At 42.0% G+C, this 24,044-nt stretch overlaps 2 protein-coding genes across 2 annotated transcripts; both read left to right on the plus strand.

Annotated features, from left to right (window-relative positions):
* Nucleotides 1–11,940: 11,940 nt before the first annotated feature.
* Nucleotides 11,941–16,731, plus strand: LOC311133385 (purine nucleoside phosphorylase-like; the record flags this gene model as incomplete). Its single annotated transcript, XM_084166887.1, has 6 exons — nt 11,941–11,963; nt 12,843–13,006; nt 13,517–13,620; nt 14,804–14,979; nt 15,250–15,440; nt 15,710–16,731. The coding sequence occupies 6 exons, from the start codon at nt 11,941–11,943 to the stop codon at nt 15,925–15,927; spliced, it is 876 nt and encodes a 291-aa protein (XP_084023013.1). The 3' UTR covers nt 15,928–16,731.
* Nucleotides 16,732–17,204: 473 nt separating this feature from the next.
* On the plus strand, nt 17,205–22,889 carry LOC311133528 (uncharacterized protein C20orf96-like; the record flags this gene model as incomplete). Its single annotated transcript, XM_084167035.1, has 10 exons — nt 17,205–17,261; nt 17,450–17,630; nt 17,807–17,943; nt 18,516–18,674; nt 19,401–19,500; nt 19,846–20,003; nt 20,095–20,196; nt 20,516–20,602; nt 20,811–20,929; nt 22,638–22,889. 10 exons carry the CDS (start codon nt 17,205–17,207, stop codon nt 22,696–22,698), a joined length of 1,161 nt encoding a protein of 386 aa, XP_084023161.1. The 3' UTR covers nt 22,699–22,889.
* Nucleotides 22,890–24,044: the final 1,155 nt, after the last annotated feature.

The raw sequence follows: 24,044 nt of genomic DNA on the forward strand, positions 1-24,044 counted from the left end.
TATGCTACAGTATGTGGCACCACTACATTAGGATGTGGTTATAACATGCAAAGATACACTAGGGGGTTTTATGCAAACTCTGGGCATTAGTTCCTGTCTGGATTTAAGCATCAACATTTAATGGTACATTTGGATGGTTGTTAATTTACAGTAGCTGATTACAGTAACAACCACTTAATATGACTGTTGAAGTGTAAGAACAAATCTTCCTCCTCTTCAGATTTTCATTATCACCATCGTCATCATCACCATCACCACCACCAACACCACCACTTTAAATTGAATTCAACATGTCATGATAAATGAAAATATAAAGAAAGAAAAGAGAGAATAATTCCAGGAGAGTTTTGTGGAGTTGTGTGTAGAGGTGTGTGGCATTGAAGAAGAGCATGTGTCTGCTCTGGGGCTCGGTTGTTAACCTGGCTGGTGTTTTAGCTCCAATCAAAGGAAGAAGAGATGGAAGGTGTGAGGAAGTGGGCCGGGCTGAATGTGTCAGACCGGGATCTCCCCTGAGAGGGCACTCCACTCGCACAGTCAGAGAAGCAGCCCTGTCAAACAAGGAAGCGGATGAGGTGAGACGGGGTGAATCTAGGTGTTATGTGAAAGACGCTGCGGATCACCCTGGCACCTCCCGAGCCCTGCTAGACTAATGGGGCTTTATCTAGATTAGAGCTGGATCAGAGTGGGTCTCTGGGCCTGTCTCCTGGTTAAGAAGAGTATGGCGGAGTTACCATGCCAATGAGGTCAGCTTGGTGTTCTGCTAGCTATGACAAGCCCAAGGACAGGGCAGAGAGAGGGTGCCAGGCCAGCCCAGCCTACTGTAGCCTAGCCCAGCCTTCCCCCCAGGCGCCTGTGTCCTGTCTGCTCCCTGTCTGTCTGTGTGTGTGTGTGTGTGTGTGTGTGTGTGTGTGTGTGTGTGTGTGTGTGTGTGTGTGTGTGTGTGTGTGTGTGCGTGTGTGCGTGCGTGCGTGCGTGCGTGCGTGCGTGCGTGCGTGCGTGCGTGCGTGCGTGTGTATGTTTCGTCCAGTATACAGCAAGGGATTACCCTCAGGGTGTCCGACAGCAGTGCTAATCTGGAATAATCTGCAGACTAGTTCGGGCTGTACAACTCACAGGGAATAAACAAGGGCTTAGTGTTACCCATCGCTGAGTGATACCAAAACAGAGCATCAGGTCGTAATCAGCCCAGTCAAATACCAAAAAACAAAATCCCTATATGTCTCCGTGGTGGCCGCTCGTGATTAAACCCTAGTAGACTGAATGAAATAGTCTAGATTCGTGAGGATCTCAGGTCAGCAAAATGAGGTAGATTTATACTGCATGGTAGATGTTTGTTTTATCTTGTTCGGTTAGGTTACTGTATGTGAAAACACTAAAAAGTACAATACGGGTCACATATGGTGCATGGTCACAGGGGTACATGACAGATGTGTCTGAAAGCTTGTGTGTGTGTGTGTGTGTGTGTGTGTGTGTGTGTGTGTGTCTCCTGAGTGGCGCAGTGGTCTAAGGCACTGCATCGCAGTGCTAATCTGTGCCACTAGAGATCCTGGTTCGAATCCAGGCTCTGTCGCAGCCGGCCGCGACCGGGAGACTCATGGGCGGCGCACAATTGGCCCAGCGTCGTCCAGGGTAGGGGAGGGAATGGCCAGCAGGGATGTAGCTCAGTTGATAGAGCATGGCGTTTGCAACGCCAGGGTTGTGGGTTTGATTCCCACGGGGGGCCAGTATCAAAAAAATATGTATTCACTAACTGTAAGTCGCTCTGGATAAGAGCGTCTGCTAAATGACTAAAATGTAAATGTAAATGTGTGTCAGCTTCTGTGTGGACAGGACATACATACATAAGCATGTGCAAATGGATTCTCCACCTTCATTCTCCCCCCTATTCATCTGGACCCCCAGTGGAGAGACTGACAGGCAAGTTACCAATTAGTGCCAATTGTCATTCAGGCAGCTTGGTGAGGCTGCCAACTGACTAGGCCAACGACTGGCCTGGGACAGACTGGTGGGCCTTCTGTCTGCTCCTAACCAAGCCAACTCCCTGGCCCTGCCTTCTACCTGGGGTGTGTTCAGGGTTGCAAGGTTGTGTCATTTCTGTCAATTGAATAGCATGTCTCATGGGTTGTAGATGTTCCCTATAACATGATGTCAAGTGTGATCAAATGAACATCCTTTAGTGGGGTGCAGGGCCCAAAAAAATAAGAAATAGAGCGTGCACACTCATTAGGTGCAGGATCGAAACATTGTTTGTCTGTGAATAAAGGTAGGTGGTGGAGGTTATGAGTGTGTGAGCTCTATTTCCTTTATAACATCTTAGAACACTTTTTAGCATTTACAACAACCCTGTCAGTTCTACTTGGTGCCGGCTCCCACTCATTATACAGCATTTTTCTCCACTGACCATCTCCTGGAATTACCTCGATCTGCTTAATTGTGTGTGTATGATATTGCGTGCTCTCCCCCATCACTACACCAAAAGGAAGGGAAAGGGGATAGCTAGTCAGTTGCACAACTGAAATGTGTCTTACGGATTTAACCCAACCCCTCTGAATTAGAGAGGTGCGGGGGGCTGTGTTAATCGACGTCCACAGCACAGTTGTTAGTGGTTAACTACCTTGCTCAATGACGATGAGTTAAAGTACCGTGGAAATGTTGACCGCCTGGTGCTGTCGTAACAACCTGGAACTCAACACAGTCAAAACCGTGGAGATGGTGGTTGACTACAGGAAATTCCCCCTACCATCTCTCCCCCTCGAGATTGATGGCTCAGCCATCAGCACGGCCAAGTCATTCAAATTCCTGGGGAGCATCATTTCCCACAACCTCAAGTGGGAGGACAACATCACAGCGGTCACCAAGAAGGCTCGACAGAGGATGTACTATCTGCACCAGCTGAGGAAACTCAAACTCTCTCTGACAATTCTTGTTCGGTTCTACACATCCATCATTGAGTCCATCCTTACCTCTTCTATCACCGTCTGGTTTGGGTCTGAGTCTACCTGCTGCAAGGGCAAACTGCAGCTCATCATCCGGTCTGCGGAGAAGGTCATCGGCTGTCACCTGCCCTCCATCAAGGACCTGCATGTCTCCATGACAAGGAAGTGTGCAGGTAAGATCATCGCCGACCTTGCCCACCCCGGACACCCCATATTTCAAAGACTCCGCTCTGGCAGACGGTTTAGGTTAATCAAAACCAAAACCGCCCGCCACCTGAACAGTTTCTTCCCACATGCTGTGGCCCTCATCAACCGGCCAGGGATTAAGTGACTTTGCATTGGGCCGATTACTGCACCTTGTCATCAATGACCTCGAGTACTAATCTGCACCACAGGAGGCTGCTGAGGGGAGGATGGCTCATAATAATGGCTGGAACGGAGCAAATGGAATGGCATCAAACACATGGAAATCATGCCGCCTCATGGGTCTCCCGGTCACAGCCGGCTGTGACACAGCCTGGGATCGAATCCGGGTCTGTAGTGACGCCTCAAGCACTGCGATGCAGGGCCTTAGACCGCTGTGCCACTCTGGAGGCCGGGACTGTCTGTATTCTGTTTGTATATTGTCTATTGCTGGCTTGCCTGCCTTTACCTTGGCTGTCCTTGCCGCTCCACATCCAGTTGCGTGGCAAGTTGTATATGGCTACTCCTCCTCCCTGTGTGTTCATAAAGATTAGGGTCAGGTGGTTAAGACACAGACAGACAGACAGACAGACAGACAGACAGACAGACAGACAGACAGACAGACAGACAGACAGACAGACAGACAGACAGACAGACAGACAGACAGACAGACAGACAGACAGACAGACAGACAGACAGACAGACAGACAGACTGACACAGACAATGCCACAGAAAGCCCCTCACATCCCTACAGAGCCAAGACTTGTTTGTGGGCACAACAACATACTGTAAGTCAATAAGACAATACCATCATAAAATGAGTTAAAAGTTTGGAAACAAGATATTATGAATATGTATTAGTGGTAGTTATGTTCATTGTACCACTTGTATTGGATTGGTTTATCCTCACTGCTCCTAACCTTGACTTCTTCTCTGCGTCCGCTATTATTATGGTCCGAGAACAGGAATAGTCAATTGCATTTTACTACACAATGACACACGATGACACATTGTAATTTCATACACTGAGTTTTTGGGGTTAAACTGTGATAGCTAATGGAAACAGACAGACAGGCGCCCATATAGAACAGACGGATGGACGGACAGACAGACAATGTTGGAGAAGTCAGTCAGGTCAGTCACACGCTGCTCAGCAGCACATGCAGCAACTCTTCAATTAACCCTCCCCATGACCACGGTCATTCTCCCATACAGCCGGTATTGTTAAGCACATGAACTACCTTGCCCCAGCAAAATAAATGCTTGCCACCTTTCAGGAGCGTCTCAGGAGGCACACACAGTCCCTCTATTTACTTATGAGGAATGTAGCCTACGTAGACTACGATAAGGAAGGCAGTGGTGGGCTATACTAAGATATTTCTTGCCCTGTATTATTTCGAACCATCCAGATGCCATTAACCCTTAGGCATGGACCTGTTAGTTTTCATAGGGTTTCCATAGGGTAAACTTCCTAGACTTAGTTTTCATAGGGTAGACTTCCTAGACTTTGTTTTCATAAGGCTTCCATATGGTAAACTTCCTAGACTTAGTTTTCATAGGGTAGACTTCCTAGACTGGCTACTGGGAGGCCGGTGTAAACATAGTTTAATTATCGCTCTTATTCTGAAATAATAATGAATTGATCATTCCCATCCCCTATCTGCCTTGTAAAACTACTTCCTCTTTTGTATGTCTTCCAATATTGACATTTATGAAGGCATCACATTGCTAGACTGGTGAGTGAGAGTGAGTGAGTGGGTGGGTTGAACCACTGCCGCCCAGTGAGTGATCGCAGCCCCAGTCACATAGGCCTCATATGCTGCAGATTACTCCCAAGCCAGAGCCCAATAGAGAGAGGAAGACAGACCAGCTACCTTACCAGCTGCTGTTTCATAACCAGATTAAAGCTCCTCAAGTGCCAGGCATGCCCCGCTCATTAAAACCCTTGACTCCTATAGCCTTTCCTTCACATGACCTTGTTTAGAGTTGACCCAGCTCGTGTGGAGTGTGGGTTTACACTCTCACACACACACAGGCATTGATGCACACATACAGGCAGACACACAGACATACACACACGGCCGTGTACAGTCTCCTGTAAGGACAATAAACCAGAGAGAGAGAGAGAGAGAGAGAGAGAGAGAGAGAGAGAGAGAGAGAGAGAGAGAGAGAGAGAGAGAGAGAGAGAGAGAGAGAGAGAGAGAGAGAGAGAGAGAGAGAGAGAGAGAGAGAGAGAGAGAGAGAGAGAGAGAGAGAGAGAGAGAGAGAGAGAGAGAGAGAGAGAGAGACACCTAACAGCGTGCTCTGCTCAGGGAGGCGGCAGGAAAGGAGGGAGGGAGGGAAGCGGTGCAGGGATGAACAAGTGAATGTTTGGCAGATTTTCAAATAGGGGAAGAAATAAGCCTTTAAAGCATTCTGATGACTGAAGGCAGGCAGAGACACATCTTGTATTCAGACTCTCCTGAGTCTTTGTTTTAAAGGGAGAGTGTGTGCGCATGCATGAATAATGAGAAAGCTTTCCCTGCCTGTAATGTTTGGATTCAGAGCAGAGTTTCTCAAAGGAAGTTCTCTCAGCCAAGGGACAGCCGAAGAACCCTTTTGGAACCCAATGTTGTAACTGATATGGTGTAGATTTGGTGTGGTGTAACTCTTGTATAATCATAATGGGAGTATCATGCTCTTTCTCACTCTGGGAGGGTGTCCAGTTACAGTATCATTTTCAGTATTACTTTATTTGGATAGACCAAAATAGATGGGTTGTAGATATTCGGTAAATGTTCAACTAACTGTCAACAACCTTTCAACTATATAGAAGAAAAAGAAAAAACATTGGCATGTCCACTATCCCTTACGCTAGCCCTAACACTAGCTTCATGTCCACATCCAGGTTCAACCCACACCCTCAACCACAACCCTAACACTTACCGTAACCCTCAGTGGTTAAATTGAACATTTGAAGGTGGAGGAGCCCTATTTGCGGGGGGTTAGGGTTGGGGTTGAATCGGGATGTGGACATGAAGCTAGGGTTAGAGTTATGGTTGTGGTTGACCTGTATGCAGAAGCTCTTCTTCCCATGGCCCATAAAATCATTTTGGGTATCAGGCTGACTCCCCTCAGAGGTAGATTTAGATATGGGGCCACCACAGATTTGACCCCTGGGGGGTTTGGCACCCATATTTCAAAATAAAGGTTGAATTAATAAAAAACACATCCATGGAAAGAACAGCTTGGCATTAACCTTGATACAGGAGTAAACAGCACACGACTGACATGAACGACTTCTCCGAAAATGTCCTGATATGCGGGCCCAAAACAAGGGACAATATGTTTTTTGGGCTCGCCTATCAGAGGCCATTTTGGAAGATGACTGCAATGGCTCCCAGAGGGCAAATGTGATGGCCCAATATCTAAATCTGTTATTTATACAGGAATCTACATCTGTGTCAAATGGTGCTTGTATCACAAACTGAACTATTATTATGCTTAGCTGCCAAACTATTATTAGGGTAGCGTCGATTGAATTCCAGCCTTACTTTCATCATATAATGCCACAACTATTTTTACTGGTACATAGTGGTGTTGAAAGAATCAATATGAGTTACATAATCATGTCATGTGATCTAATTTTAGACCCTCCCTTGTTCCTCACATATTACATCATCAGTTTGCTGGGATTTCAATTTTAAAAAAATCACAAAACTATATATAGAATCGAACATACTGTATAGAGCTTTATTTTCAATCTAATATATCACACAAGGCTATAGTTGTGCATCTAAAAGGGGGAAATGATTGGTAATTTTTGGGATCTTGTGAGGTACTCAAATTCAATTGCTGCGGTCCCATGCTTTGGATTAGGGGAGGAGTCCAGCATGCAGAAGAGTAATGGGCCTCACATGCTGACCTGCCTGGTCCTCCTCACTGTGTCTGTCAGAACTAATCTGGACCCGGCCGGCCTGCCTGGCCAACCAGGCGGCAGCATCAATTGGAGACCTCATGGTGCAGCAAAGTGGGTTCTCTGCTGATGGGCCAACGTCCAGCTCCAATTTACACTTGGATCAAAAGTTGTTCATTTTCTCTAAGCAAGACTGTAGTGACCATTGAATGTGTGGTGGTGGAGCAGCTATTAACGGTTACGAAACTCTCTCAGTTGTAAGAACAATGATTTTAAGAAATCCAATCAGAATAATACCACCAAAATCAATGCCATTTTCAAGGGGCCAAAGGTAAAATATGGTGAAAATGGGCATAATGGCAATTTTTATTGATTTAGGCCAGATTAATTCAGTCAATAAAAACTTGGGTGTATTGTCAAAAACATAAACAATGACGACAAATGACCATAGACTATGGAATGACAATGCAATCGTCTACGTATGTAGGTTATGTTTGCATACAAGCTTTTGTCAAATTTTCAGATTCTCACATTATTTCTATTGTACAGAGCCTTCAGAAAGTTTTCATACCACTTGACTTATTCCACATTTTGTTGTGTTACAGCCTGAATTCAAAATTGATTAAATTGATTAGATATCTACAGTAAATATCTATTTTACACAATTATTCACTCCCCTGAGTAAATACATGTTAGAATCACCTTTGGCAGCGATTACAACTGTAAGTCATTCTGGGTAAGTCTTTAAGAGCTTACCACACCTGGATTGTACAATATTTGCACATTATTCTTTAACAAATTATTCAAGCTCTGTCAAGTTGTTTGTGATCATTGCTAGACAGTCATTTTCAAGTCTTGCTATAGATTCTCAAGCCAATTTAAGTCAAAACTGTAATTAGGCCACTCAATGTCATCTTGGTAAGCAACTCCAGTGTATATTTGGCCTTGTGTTGTAGGTTATTGTCCTGCTGAAAGGTGAATGTGTCTTCCAGTGTCTGTTGGAAAGCAGACTGAACCAGGTTTTCCTCTAGGATTTTGCCTGTGCTTAGCTCTATTCCATTAACTTTTATCAAAAAAAAACCTCCCTATTCCTTGCAGATGACCAGCATACCCATAACATGATGCAGCCACCACCATGCTTGAAAATATGAAAAGTGGTACTCAGTGATGTGCCCAAACATAACGCTTTGTATTCAGGACATAAAGTTCATTTCTCTGCCACATTTCGTGCAGTTTTACTTTAATGCCTTATTGCAAACAGGATACATGTTTTGGAATATTTTTATTCTGTACAGGCTTCCTTCTTTTCACTCTGTCATTTAGGTTAGTACTGTGGAGTAACTACAATGTTGTTGATCCATCCTCAGTTTTCTCCAATCACAGCCATTAAACTCTGTAACTGTTTTAAAGTCACCATTGGCCTCATGGTAAAATCCCTGAGTAGTTTCCTTCCTCGCTGACAACTGAATTAAGAAGGACGCCTGTATCTTTGTAGTGACTGGGTGAATTGATACATCATCCAAAGTGTAATTAATAACTAACTTCACCATGCTCAAAGGGATATTCAATGTCTGCTTTTTTTTTTACCCATCTACCACTAGTAGCCCTTCTTTGCAAGGCATTGGAAAACCTCCCTGGTCTTTGTGGTTGAATCTGTGTTTGAAATTCACTGCTTGACTGAGGGACCTTACAGATAATTGTATGTGTGGGGTACAGAGATGAGGCAGTCATTAAAATAAACATGTTAAACACAGGGGTTGAATACATTTCAGATTTTCATTTTTAATTAATTTGTTTTAAAAAATCTGAAAACATAATTCCACTTTGACATTATGGGGTATTGTGTGTAGGCCAGTGACACAAAATCTAAATTTAGTCCATTTTAATTTCAGGCTGTAACACAACAAAATGTGGAAAAAGTCAAGGGGTGTGAATACTTTCTGAAGGCACTGTATTTACTGTACTATATGTAATAATATAGTGATGTGTTGTGTATTGACATTCTCTTGTATTGACATTCTATTTTGATACGCACATTCATCTGTCAGGCCCCCTTGCTTACCCACTGGCTTTACACCCCCTGCTATATTATGGATAAAGAGTTACCTGTTTAATGGAAGCCTCTCCAACATGATCCAGGTAGAATCAGGAATTCCACAGGGTAGGCCCCTTACTTTTTTCAATCTTTACTAACAACATACCACTGGCTTTGAGTAAAGCCAGTGTGTCTATGTATGCGGATGACTCAACACTATACACGTCAGGTACTACAGCAACTGAAATGACTGCAGCACTTAACAAAGAGCTGCAGTTAGTTTCAGAATGAGTGGCAAGGAATAAGTTAGTCCTAAATATTTCTAAAACTAAAAGCATTGTATTTGGGACAAATCATTCACTAAACCCTAAACCTCAACTAAATATTGTAATGAATAATGTGGAAATTGAGCAAGTTGAGGAGACTAAACTGCTTGGAGTAACCCTGGATTGTAAACTGTCATGGTTAGGGCTGTTACGTGACCCTATTACCGCCACACCGGCAGTCAGGAGTCATGACCGCAGTCAAATTCCATGTGACCATTGAGTCATGGTAACTAGGCTTCTCTAAAACTGTCTCTGATGCCTCTGATGGTCATTAGTAGCCTACCAAACTTGCTAACGGCCAGACGCTAATCACCAGTACTCAGCACTCTATTGTCCCTCTAATCACTCTGACATCAATGCAAATGCAATCAAAAATCAAACACTTAATGAGAGCCCTGGCATTCAGAGTTTGAGCAGAATACGATCACCTGTTGCGCAGCAAGAGCCAGCTCCTCTTAGCTGTTTGATGCATGGAATAAAATAAGTGTTGCAGTTGCGCAACATTTCTATAGGCAATGCTATGCTCTATTAAAAGAGGAGGATCCCGTCAGCTAGGCCTACTATATTTATTTCTCAACTTTCCATATATTAAGCACATTGCTTTGCTTTACAACCAGAGTAGCCTACCTGGCTTCCTCCATTTGCTATTCAACTGCATATGGATGACATGTCTTTTTTTTACCCTGCCCCTGTTCCGACAGGTGCATGATTATGGCCCATTCTAAATCTAAACAAATTTCACACATATTATTTAGTGTATGTAAAGACCAGTCCTTAAATCGGGAGGTGCCTGAACAAAAAGTGAGCTCGAGAGGGGGGTGACATGGGGAGCTCTGAGGTACCGGAACGCATAAAATAACCCACCTTTATAATAAATAATTTCAAGCATATCATCGTATTTGCTTAGTGGCATAGAGCTGTAGAGTTGAGGCACTTACAGATATTGCATGCATGGGGAACATTTTTAGTAGCCTAGGATCCCGGAAAAATTTGTCATTTTATAAATGCATCTCATGCAATTCTAAGTAATTTTACATGACTGGAGACTGGCAGAATCTTTTTTAATACTGCACAAATTATCAAAATGACAGGCTACTTTGACACTGACAAAGTGAGAATCTGAGATCGATAAAAACGACCATGTCTTTAATCCATCAATAGCCTAGGCCTAGGTGTGTGTGGAGACACATATATTGTAGGCTACAATATGAGGAGGAAATTATAGTCCTAAAAATGCTTTCCAGTTTCACTGACTCACCCAATGATGCACAGCTCACTCGCCGGTGATGGCCGATGCGTTCATGCCAAAAACCTATAGCTCTCTTGTTTTACTTTGTAAAACAATATTTGGAAGTTGATCAAATATTTTGGTAGCCTACAGCATACAGATTAGAATCTTCTCTTTTCAGCAGGAGCCATTTGCTTTCCAACCTGTGTTTTCCTGCGATTGTATTTGAAATATTTCCAAAATTATCGAAATGCAGGCTACTTTGACACTGACAAAGTGAGAATCTGAGATCAATAAAAACGACCCTGTCTTGAATCCATCAATAGCCTAGGCCTAGGTGTGTGTGGAGACGCACATATTGTAGGCTACAATATGAGGAGGAATTTATAGTCCTAAAAATGCTTTCCAGTTTCACTGACTCACCCAATGATGCACAGCTCACTCGCTGGTGATGGCCGATGCGTTCATGCCAAAAGCCTATATCTCAAATCAAATATCAAATCAAATCAAATGTTATTAGTCACATGCGCCGAATACAACAGGTGTAGACCTTACCGTGAAATGCTTACTTAAAGCCCTTTACCAACAATGCAGTTTTAAGAAATTAGAGTTAAGAAAATATTTACTAAATAAACTAAAAAATAAATAAAACAATTATTTAAGAAAGTATCACAATAAAATAACAATAATGTGGCTATATACAGGGGGTACCGGTACCGAGTCAATGTGCGGGGGTACAGGTTAGTCGAGGTAATTTGTACATGTAGGTAGGGGTAAAATGACTATGCATAGATAATAAACAGTGAGTAGCAGCAGTGTAAAAACAAAGTTCCTAACTTTGGCTGGTCCACTACAAGATTTGATTAGGAGGGGAACACAAAACGTGCACAGCCTCACCATCATTATCCAACTTAACTCAGAATTACATTACATTGGGCTTGACCGAAAACTGAGCCAAATGGATTATACAGGAGGCGTATCCAAACAAAGTGACTCAGTGTGGAGCTCCAATGCAATTTGTCCCATGCACACAAACCCCTGACACACCTCTCTACTAGAGAGTCTTATTTATTAATGCTATTGGCCGTGGAAGGGTTGTAACCAATCAGGGACCATGTGACTACTCTGGAACCGGCACAGAGTCTATTTAACTGGAGCCAGAGATACTGTGACTTCATTCACACACCACTGTCCATAGGGTAGTGTATAGATCTATAGTACTCTGTTGTATCATCTAGGGGGAAATCCTACATCATAACAAATACAACAACATCAACATCAGGCTTTATTTTTGCTATTTCAAGACCTACCGTATATCAACCACATAACCTTCAAAATGCACAGCAAAGATCAGATCTGGTAAGTCATTGCTTTTTCCTTTACTGGTGTTTGGGTGAGTTTTCCAGTGTGTATATTTTTTGTAGGATTCAATCTGGACACCATTGAAGTGCCAGCTGTTTTTGTGTGAAATCAAGTTGTCCTCATTACTTGAATGTTAGTAGAATACATTATCTGTCCTTAATAGATTTGTTTTGTCTTGTTGGTTATTCGCTTAACTTTTTTGTACAGAGTAATAATATTAATGTTGTTTCATGCCACCTTTAGTTTTATGCATTCTGTGCTTTTGCCACAGCATTTTATTGACAACTTTCACAGTTATTAGACAAACCAGTACTGAGGATGGATTTTGTTTCTCGTTCTGCTTAGGTCAGACAGATGAATACCCTTTTATGGCAATAATGAGTAGTATTGCGTGATTCCTGATTCCTGTAAAACAGGACATCTCACTCATCCTGAAGGTGTATCTGAGCATATGCTATACCATGGTTGGGTTCAATTTGAAATGAAGTCAGTCAATTCAGGAAGTACATTGAAATTCCATTTCAAAAGCTTTTCAATTTTTCAGTTTAAATTGACCCTAACCCTGTTCTATACACACATGATGTATGTTAAGTAAAATCACATGTAGTCTGTACATGCACATGCACATTCACAATGGAACATACAAGACCTGTTGTCTTAAAAGATGTCCGATTCTGTGTGAGAACTAAATTGTCACTGAGGGGACCATGTTAATAATAATAATAATAATAATTATTATTATTATTATAATATATGCCATTTAGCAGACCCTTTATCGAAAGCGACTTACAGTATTGTCCATGACAGGATAGTTATTGTTCCCAGAGCCCGCGCTAGACAGTCTGAGTCAGTGTTCTCCTCGTCCTGTTTCCTTAGTCATGATGACTACCAGAAGACAGCCAGCTGGCTCCTGTCCCAGACGCAGCACAGGCCCAAAGTGGCCATCATCTGTGGCTCTGGACTGGGCATGCTGGCTGATGCTCTCAAATGCCAGGACTCCTTCCCTTACTCCGACATACCCGGGTTCCCACAGAGCACAGGTGAGAAAAAAAATGAATATAAAGGAAGAAAGGAGAGAGAGAGAGAAAGAGATATGGGGGCTGGGAATGTTCACATGGACCAAGGGCAGAAGTTTGTGTAACATACATTGATTGTTACAATAAGATATACAATAATGATCAACATAATATACCTAACACACCACAATGGCCATGATGGCATTAACTTGGAATCTTTGTTATGAAAATTAAACGGTCAGCATATTGAACAAGTTTAACGGCGTCGTTTACATTTTAGTCATTTAGCAGATGCTCTTATCCAGAGCAATTTACAGTTAGTGAGTGCATACATATTTCATACTGGCCCCCCGTGGGAAACGAACCCACAACCCTGGCGTTGCAAGTGCCATGCTCTACCAACTGAGCTACAGGGGACTACAGGGTCATTAAATGTGTTTTTGGACTGTTGTTTATGTGACAATGACTGTGTTTGTGTTTGTGTGTGTGTGTGTGCGTGTGTGTGTGTGTGTGTGTGTGTGTGTGGCTTCACAGTGCAAGGACACGCTGGGAGACTGGTGTTTGGGGAGCTGAAAGGGAAGATGTGTGTTTGCATGCAGGGCCGTTTCCACATGTATGAGGGACACTCACTCTGTAAGGTCAGTATGGGGATGGCGATAGTGAGTACCATAGTGAGGGTTGATAAGGAATGAGGAAGTTCCTAATATGGTGCTGTTATTTTTCATCTATTTGTGCCAATGGGGATGGCGTTAACACTCTTTTCATTGTTTCTCGATACTGATCACTGTGGATTGAGAAACAATGAAAATAGTGTTAATGCACATCCCCATTGGCACAAATAGATGAAAAATAACAGCTGTCACTGTCCACTCAGGGAGCAAATATTAGTACCAAGAAACACACCATATTAGGAACTTCCTCATTCCTTATCAACCCTCAGCCCTCCCCTGGTCGTCTCAACCATGCACTAATCAAGCGTCGCCCCTCCGCCTCACCTCTCTCACCCGTGCATCAGTCAGATCTCACCAACCAGAAAAATAGAAAGTGACATATAATTTGAAAGCTACAGCCCTTGTCTTTTTGGAAATTGAACTGTGGTAGCAGAACTTGGGGTGAGCTGTTGGGGATATGTTCTGTGTTGGACTGTGATGTTATGCCTTTCATAGACTCATGGTATGTCTGCACCCTTACACAAGGCCATTGTGCTCCGGAACTGTTGATTGTATTGAAATAACTGTTGTGTGAACAATATGATTGTATTATCACCTCCCACTATATAAGGGACATGTAACCATTTCTTCTTTGAAATCAGAGGTGGGTCTCCCCTGCAGCTGCTTGTATTAAAGAGGTTTCTATTATATCATGAAATAGTCTCTGCCTTAATCTTTGGATTGAATTTTCCACAACACACCCAATGAGTCACAGCATCTGAATTTGGGTGATCACGTTGACCTGCATCACATGGCTAATTCACTCGCTAAAAAAACGCAGTGCCAACCAATGCTGCTACTGTCTTCCTTGCATAACTCCAGGTTTTGTTAAGTTGGCTCTGGGCTCAGGCAGTTACTGAAGGAATATGTTGTTCTGTCCCACTACAGGCTTACTGAATCTGTGTTGTGTTCCAACTTCTTTTGGGTTAACCCTATCATTTTCTCTCTCTCTCTCTCTCTCTCTCTCTCTCTCTCTCTCTCTCTCTCTCTCTCTCTCTCTCTCTCTCTCTCTCTCTCTCTCTCTCTCTCTCTCTCTCTCTCTCTCTCTCTCTCTCTCTCTCTCTCTCTCTCTCTCTCTCTCTCTCTCTCTCTCTCTCTCTCTCTCTCTCAGACTACCTTTCCTGTGCGGGTATTTAAGCTCCTGGGGGTAGAGACCCTGATTGTGACCAATGCAGCAGGCTCGCTGGCAGACAGCTACCAGGTTGGGGACATCATGATCATCAAAGATCACATCAACTTCCCTGGCCTGGCTGGGCTCAATCCCCTCAACGGACCCAATGATGACAAGTGAGTGAGATCTTCTAGTCTAGGTCAGGGGTTCTCACTTTATAATGGGTCCTACTAACTAATTACCACAAACAACCTCAAAATACCAGAAACGACTCCACAGAGCCTTTGGTGCTGTGTAACCCTTTAGTGATGTGGTTCAGTAGCCTACATGTTTCATTAGAGCCCATCATTGCTTGATGTTCTTTATTCAGCTTCATAGATGAACATTTACATTCATATTCATCACAATTCTCTTATTTGAACATCATATTGTTTTGTGTTGACCAGGTTTGGTCCCCGGTTCCCTCCCATGTCTGGTGTGTATGACAAAGACCTGCGGAAAATAGCCTTTGACCTCTGTAAGAGCATGGGCATCTCTCAGTTCGTCCAGGAGGGGGTTTACTGTATGGTGGGAGGGCCCAACTTCGAGACCATCGCAGAGGCCAGACTTCTTCACAGACTAGGGGTGAACGCTGTGGGTAAGAGAACTAGAACTTGTTCACTCCCAGATAGATTATAGATTATAGCATGGTCCCAGATCTGTTTTTGCTCTCTTGGTAGATTTATCTATTTAAGTGCTTGGTGATTGATCATTTTAGGGCAACATTTTATAAGACATCTGAGATATGCTTTGTGCATTAGACTTGTATTCCTTCATAAAAATGTAGGTCCCCACTCTAATGCATTATAGTATGTAGGAGTAGCAGTAGGTGTTCTTATCTTCTCCCCTCTCCTCTTCTCCTCATAGGAATGAGCACAGCACCAGAGGTGGTGGTAGCCACCCACTGTGGCATGAGGGTGTTTGGCCTCTCTCTCATCACCAACAAGGTGGTCAAGAGCTATGACGACACTGAGTCGGTCAACCATGAAGCTGTACTGGAGATCAGCAAGCTGCGCTCGCAAACCCTGCAGACGCTGGTCACCGAGCTGGTCGGCCGGATGGACATCAACAACAACACGGTCTGAACTGAAGAGAGCAAGAGGAGATGAGACACCGAAACCTGTCGACTTGTCAAGATGAAAACATTCCACAGCGACACGACCAATGTTGCATCTGAAATGGCACACTATTCCCAATTTAGTGCACTACTTTTGACCAGAGCCCATGGCACCCTATTTCCTATAAGTAGTACACTAGAGGGTGCCATTTCATATGCACAACAAGAATCTCAAGAGGATTTGTCATATTCACTCAAAATCTTGCAGCTACAGGCCTATTATGCTACCATGGTGCCCTGGTCATCCTCTTGAATATTGTTTGGGTTAAATCAACAATAATGTAATCTGTTCAGTCTGTAAATATTGTACCAAATGATGTGTGTAACTTTATACTGTCATTTGTATTTTGTGATAACACAACTGAGGTTTATCTGTGGTATATTTTGTATTTGTTCTGAAAAACAGGTTCTCTCAAACTTTTTACAACTTGTAATTTTGCAGCTGTATTAACTAATCTTTCTATCCACAATTGTGTGCTAATACTTGTTCACAGATAATAATATAAAAAATATATAAAAGTGAAAGATTATAATGCAGCTCTATTTATGATGAAATACGATGTATTAGAAATCAATGTCACATATTCAGATAATTTTATAGATTAATATAATTGTGCACATTCATATTTAATATATTGCAGAGTGGTGCTTTTAATTAATGTAAAATACAATCTGTATTTAAATTTTATTGTTACTCAACTTTTGTCTGATATTGGGTACGGATTGCACCGACAATCTGCGATGCTTTATCACATTAAAAAACCTATTATGGAAGAATTGTGTTATGTCATTTCAGGGAAGTGCAAATCTCTGTGTCACACCAACTTGCTACATTTTTATGTACTCTTATTATAATCCAAATAAATGGTTGAACTTGAATGTAGACTAAATGCAAGCTACAAAGGAATACCGGCAAAATATATAGCCTGCTACGGGTATGTTTATCTCCCGGACCAGCGCTCAGTGTAGCCTATTTGGTTACCCAAGTTCGAATCCAGAATGTTTCGTCCATAGCTTCGTCCATGTTCCAGTAGGTGGCGGTCTTTTTCGTCGTCGATGTGGTTGCTATGGCGAAGGGAAGCGTTACAGAACATTCCGGAGTAACTTCTATATTATGCAGCTAGGTCACAGTTAAATTAGCAAGGTTGCAAGTCGTATTTATATTGCAAAAGTTAGAATGACTTGTTATTATGCTGCAAGTTCACCTTTGGAATCAACTTATGACGATTTATTGATGTAAAAGCAATGAATGTACTGCCAAACCATCTTGTCAAGTCACTGAAGGAAGATTTCAAGAAATTGGTAAGTTCATTGTCATGATGATGTGCACACACACATATATATATATATATATATATATATATATATATATATATATATATATAGTGGATAGAGGCAGAATTATAGATAGACAGACAGAGAGGCAGACAGACAGACATAAGTCACACACACACACACACACACAATAAATAGTATTAATATCTGTTTAGGATTACAGCAAGTGGGAGAGATGCAACAGGAGCAAGACAGAGCCCCCTCCCTGGGTGATTTTGCCCCCACTGCCCAACAAGACTACTGGCTCACCAAGCGAGCGTTATCACGCCACAGGGAGAGAGGACAGTGGGCCCTCCCCCGCCTCCCATAACATTTTTCCAACAACTGACAAGCCAGGTGAGCTATCAACTCATCTTTGAATGTAAAATATATTAAACTGGGGAGACTAGGTTGACACATGCTAGAAGGAAAAGATTCACTGAATGAAAATCCAGCTTCATATGATGCAGAAGGCATAAGTTGTCAAAGGGAAATGAACTAAAATGGTTGACTTCTTGTTTTGCCTTTGACAGGGAAGTCTCGCCTCAACACTGGCCATGAAGAGTCCACTGCATCATCTATGGGTCGACTCTCTCGACGGAGGAGGAACGAAAGAGTGAAACTGGACCCCATCACTTTGAAGAAACAAGAAAATATCAAAACACTGAATGTATATATAGCCTATTTCACAAGACATTAAAAAGTGATCTGTAAAATCCTCAGCTATTGAATAGTAGAGACGTTCCTGTCATCATGTTGAGTCGATAGCCACAGTCAACCACTAGAGGGAGTAACAGGCCATAAGAGATAGTCCATAGCATTAATAGATTTAGACCAGTGGTGTCAAACTTATTCCATGGAGGGCATAGTTTCTGCTAGTTTTTGTTATTTCCTTTTAATTTGTGTCCAATTAAGACAACCAGTGACCTTAATTGATCAATCAAGTACAAGGGAGGTGTGAAAACCCATAAACACTTGTGATTTAGAGACAAGTTATAAAGTAATAATAATATGCCATTTAGCAGACGCTTTTATCCAAAGCAACTTACAGTCATGTGCGCATATACATTGTTACGTATGGGTGGTACCGGGGATTGAACCCACTACCCTGGCGTTACAAGCGTCATGCTCTACCAATTGAGCTACAGAGGACCGCAAGATCTACCCTTAAAACACAATACTGCGTAAATAGGAAAGGTATTTAATTCTACATGTAAATAAACAAATAACAACCACTTTCAGTTGCTGATCATGTCGAGGAAGAAGGCCCTAATGGAGCTGGAGAAGCACTGTGCATTGCTGCAGGAGAGCAATGTCCGCATGGCCGGGGAGATAGACAGCACAGACAGACAGTCAGTGTCCAGTGCCAGGGAATTCCTCATCCGGCATGAGAAATTAGGGGTGAGTACATAGAATCTATGTCAATCTCTTCCTCTATATCTGCTCCATTGAGGACAGGACACACTTGTGTCCTAGTACCTAGTACTCACTCAAATAGATTGGGCAAGCACCTCACTGTCTATTCTACTGCACTCATATGTAACTGTATTCTCTAGATATGATAGATATAGATAAGTATACTGTATATATGATAGAAGTACAGAGTATCAACACATAGATCACCATCAGCTGTAACAGTCAGTTAGGCCAGCATTTCCCAAACTTGGTCCTCGGGACCCCAAAGGGTGCACGTTTTGGTTTTTGTCCTAACACTACACAGCTGATTCAAATAAACAACTCATCATCAAGCTTTGATTATTTGAATCAGCTGTGTAGTACTAGGGCAAAAACCAAAATGTGCACCCTTTGGGGTCCCCGGGACTGAGTTTGGGAAATGCTGAGATAGGCTATAGATCACCATCAGCTGTAACAGTCAGTTAGGCTATAGACACCATCAGCTGTAACAGTCAGTTAGGCTATAGATCACCATCAGCTGTAACAGTCAGTTAGACTATAGATCACCATCAGCTGTAACAGTGTGAGCTCAGAACCTGATATTCTCCTTGAGACGTTCAGACATACTAAGACTCTTGTAATGTAGTAAACCAATACCACCATTTGTACCATAATGTAGGAGCATACTATTGGTACCCTGAATAAAAAAAGTCTACCCTATTTCTTTGTAAGAGTTCGATAGCTGCTTTCAACAGCTGGAGCCACAGTCAGATTGAGCAGGCCAAGACAGAGCTCAAGGACGCTGAGGCTGCTGCAAAGAACAGACTTTGGGGTAAGTGGTGATATTATAAATAATGTAAAATGCAGAGGCAACAACAAGTTCCGTTTTTATTCATTGTGTTGCCTATGGCAGAGTGAGAATTATAAATCATAAGCAAATATAGTAGTACAGTAAGTCAAGTGTGCTTGTAAATTATGAATACTGTTTTGTTTTACAGTAAATGTGCCTATGAATGTCGATATTAAAGTTTATAGTTGTATGTGTGACAGCACAAGGACAATCTGGTTGACTGGTGTTTGGGAACTCAAAGGGAAGACGTGTGTTTGCATGCAGGGCCGTTCCCTCATTTATGATTGAAGTGTCTGAGTGTAAGCCCTTGATGTGTTACCTTGTCAGGTCTCCATGAGCAGCTGAGGGGGGTGAAGGCAGAGCTGGTGAACGCCCAGGCGGAGCTCCACACCCTGAAGACCTACAAGGACAAAGAGTACCCCGTCAAGGCCCTGCGCATTGCCGAGATAAAGAGAGAGATCGAGAAACTCAAAGAGACACAGCAGGTCAACATGTCTTTCAATGGCAACTTCCTCCAATAGAATGCAAGAGGCTGTAGTCTCATATGCTGTGTCCCGTTCATTCCTGTGGTTCCAGGACGAGAATGAGGACGTGAACTTGCTGTGCCAGACAGAGATGGTGTACCTGGAGAGACGATCCCAACAAAAAGAGCAGGAAGTCCTCTCTGTCATAGCTAAGGTAGGATAGGATTTACTTCATTGTTCCTCAGGGGAAATTGCCTTGGACACACAGCACTGCTGTATACAAAAATAAAAAATAAACATTTAACATCACACATTCGACACAAACATAATACATAGGATACAAAGGTCTATCGTTTTTTTTAGGATGAATGATTCTCACTTGCCGCTAAAATGTTTTATACAAACATTCAGTAAGTATAATCTTAGGGCTATTTCTGAGGCTTATCTGTGTAATGAGCTAAAGTCAAACTTTATTGGCAGGAGTAGATGTTGACACCATTTGCATGGCTTTAATCCTTTCTCTCTGTTTTCAGCAAAATGTTTCATATATTCCCTGTGTGGTCAAACTGATGGCCGCACATAATCAGACGATAAAGAAAGAAATTGGAATCCACAAAAAGGTTTGGTTAATAATTACAAAAATTGCTACCAATTTGATACTTCAGCAAGTCATAATGGACTCAGACTCACTCTAACTCCATACAGGTCATCATCAACATATGAAACATTTTTCTTTTTTATCATGGCTTTATCTGAAAATGACTGTAATTGAAAAGTAATTATTTTCTTCCTTTTCTGTGTCACTCACTCATGCTTTCAATGTTTCAGGAAATTGCGGAGCTGGAAGATAAGAACAGAGAGCTGATCCAGAGTGTCCAGGAACTGCAACTATCACGGACCAACATCACGAAAGACATCTTCCAAGACGTTTTCCCCAAATCAGATAAGTATGTCAAGGTGATGGAAGGCACCTTACTGTACACTGCTGCTCTTAATAGGTTGTGCCGTCCCCAATCCATGCCATGGGGTTGATCACTTTAGACAATCTGGCTTTGGAAAAGGTTCTTGAGGGGGGCTTTAAAACCTCCATCAATAACCTTTCCTCAAGACACATTGTCTAAAGTGCATCTCTGAAATGTCCATCTCTAAAACTAAAACAATTACTAATGCTAATTTCCTTGCCTTCTTTTATTAAAGAAACTATTACCAAAGAGTAGTACATTGAGAACTCTAGGCAAAGAGTATGACAATTTTATAATACCAACCATATACTGTAGATACCCACTGAACTGTTGGCTTGTTTATCTATCTGACATCTTATCAGTGTCACAAAACCATCTAGACAGAACTAATAGACATGTGGCAGGAATTTAACCTCTTCCTTGTTCCATCAAAATCGATGTCTCGGAAAGAGTAATGGGGTATCACCATCTAATATTAACCAGGGTTGGAAACAGACTTGTAGCGCCATCTTAAATGGAAATGAAGAAGCACAGCAGAGCCCTGTGCTCACAGAATCCCAGTCTGACATTAAAGGTTAATAAGGTGCTCAAATTTCCCCCCAGCCTGTTCCAAAGCAAGATGACACTCCACGCTGTAGACCATGAAAATCCCTCATACATACAACTCATCAAATATTCAACCATAAAATGTTCCCCTCTGGGGAATACATTAATTTCACGTGAAATTTTATACAAGGGAGATTTAATGTTGAATTTGGGTTTTGCGAAATTACAATGTTTTGGGTAAACATCCTGAATCTCACTTCGCAAAGACACCTTTTTAGCAATGACGTGTTTTAAGCCTCAGAGAGGGAACAATAAATATGAAGTTGAACTGTAAGTGCAGATGTTCTATATGGAATTAGCTGTATTGACTCTGACTGATTCAAACTCATAATTCTCCGGGCTGGTAAATAGCGAGTCCATACAGATACAACGGATTTCTCTCACTCTATTGTCTGAAGTCACTTTTGGGGAGAAAGTATGTTTATTTGATATGTATGTTTTTTTTCCTTCCGTAATATGATACAGGAAACGGCTGTCAGCTTGTTTATTCTGTATTTCACAATTACTTATGGCAATGGGAGATGTTACTTTCCATTAATTTGTTGTCACTCAGATGGGCCATTTTTAGGATGGAAAATGTAGGTCTTAATCATCAGAATTGAATTGGTCTACAATACATCTATCATAGGATCCGTGGTCCTCTGTAGCTCAGCTGGTAGAGCACGGCGCTTGTAACGCCAAGGTAGTGGGTTCGATCCCCGGGACCACCCATACACAAAAATGTATGCACGCATGACTGTAAGTCGCTTTGGATAAAAGCGTCTGCTAAATGGCTTATTATATTATTATAGGATGTAAATTGGAGAACACACTTTATGTGCATGTACTGTATCATTTTGTGTGCAATGTTTATATGTTCATTAGTATTGTAGGTTTTAAAAATATCTAATATCCATCAAGAATAGCCAATACTTAATCATGATTTCATTTTTGAAGGGCACTTTGTAATGGCACCAAAATACTTTCATCCTTATGGCATTATGCCTTCACAAGCAATTAACATTTCCAAATGTATACTAAGTATGTAAATAAGGAAATGGTGCTCAGTATGCATTAAGGTTCTAAATGTGTGTCGTGTTCATTCCAGATGCACCCCGGATATGGACGTGACCTTAAACATCCCTCGTGAGGAGTGGCTCCCCATTTAGATGTGTGACAGACTAGGAGAGACACGACTTGTGTGTCGCTTGGCTGCATTTAAACCTGCTGGGCTCTTCTTGACACAACCCTATGATTTCTGTTATACTGAGTGCCCATCTTCTCCTACTACAGTGTCCAATCTGCATTGTAATACCAGTCAACTGGGGCCAATAAACATTTGTGAACCTTTCTAATATATACCTCCTTGGTTCAGTTTCAAATCATTTGCATATTCTTTATTCTCCTTTTTTTTTGCAGTGGAATCATATGGAATTGTATCAAAACCTCTCCAATGAGCATCTGATGTGTTTATTGGTGTGGTTTCATTCAGCTATAATTGATAGTCTATAATTGCCAGTTTAATCTAATTTATTGTCCATTAGCACATTCTTCAATGTGCCGGTCCACAGAAAATCCTGTTCAATATTTAGAATATGTTCTGTTTGCTTTTTCTCTCCACAGTAAATGCCCCAGTGAGAGTAACCACTTCCAACCCCTCTTTACAAATCTCCTCAGACCCTCTAACTGTAGTTTTGGGAAGTCTCTGACTGTAATTTACTTAAGTGTGGGAAAGAAGCTGGCTTTCTAAACAGTGCAAGGCCTTCATCTGGCTATCGTACGGCCGACTGGTTTGATTACTTATTTTCTTCAGTTGGAAAACATTCAACCAAGCCTCAGAGAATACAATTTCCTGGTAGAGAGCTCTGGTCTGTGGCTAGGGGTGTGAACTCTGCCCACACAGTGTTAGGACACAACTGATTTACAGATGTGTGTGTGTGTGTACTGCTTTTCTCAAACAAACTATGCAGCATACTGCTAAAAGTGCTTTTAGTGGAGACTGGGCTCACTTTGAAGATATTTCTGTACTTCATAAAGAGTTCAACACTGGGGCTTGATTTGACTAATCTAAACAGAATACTGTACTAATAGACATGGCAGTTAGGATAAAACACATCCTGTCCCCATATTTAGGAGCGCTTGCTGAAGACAAAGCACAACTCTAGATTTCTTTCATATTATTTGATTTCTTTAGCCCACTCTAGAGCTTAAACGATTTAAGCTATTAACATGAAACCAACTACCAAATGTCCAGACTGCCCCAACTCAGATTGCTTGAGAAAACATTTCTGATAGCATTTCTACTTTTTTAACTATATCAATATTTAAATGAGCTCCCAATGCATTTCAATGGCAAAAAAAGGCACCAACACTAACTCTTGAACCGTTCAAGCTAGAGACACCAAACCAACTTTCCCATGTTCAGGCTGTCCTAACTTCAAATTCCTTTTTTTTTTTAAATCAACTATAACTATATACATTTGCATATATTAGCATAATATGACCTACCAACAGT

This window comes from Coregonus lavaretus, assembly GCF_964263955.1.
Source record: "Coregonus lavaretus genome assembly, chromosome: 8".
Taxonomy (NCBI): domain Eukaryota; kingdom Metazoa; phylum Chordata; class Actinopteri; order Salmoniformes; family Salmonidae; genus Coregonus; species Coregonus lavaretus.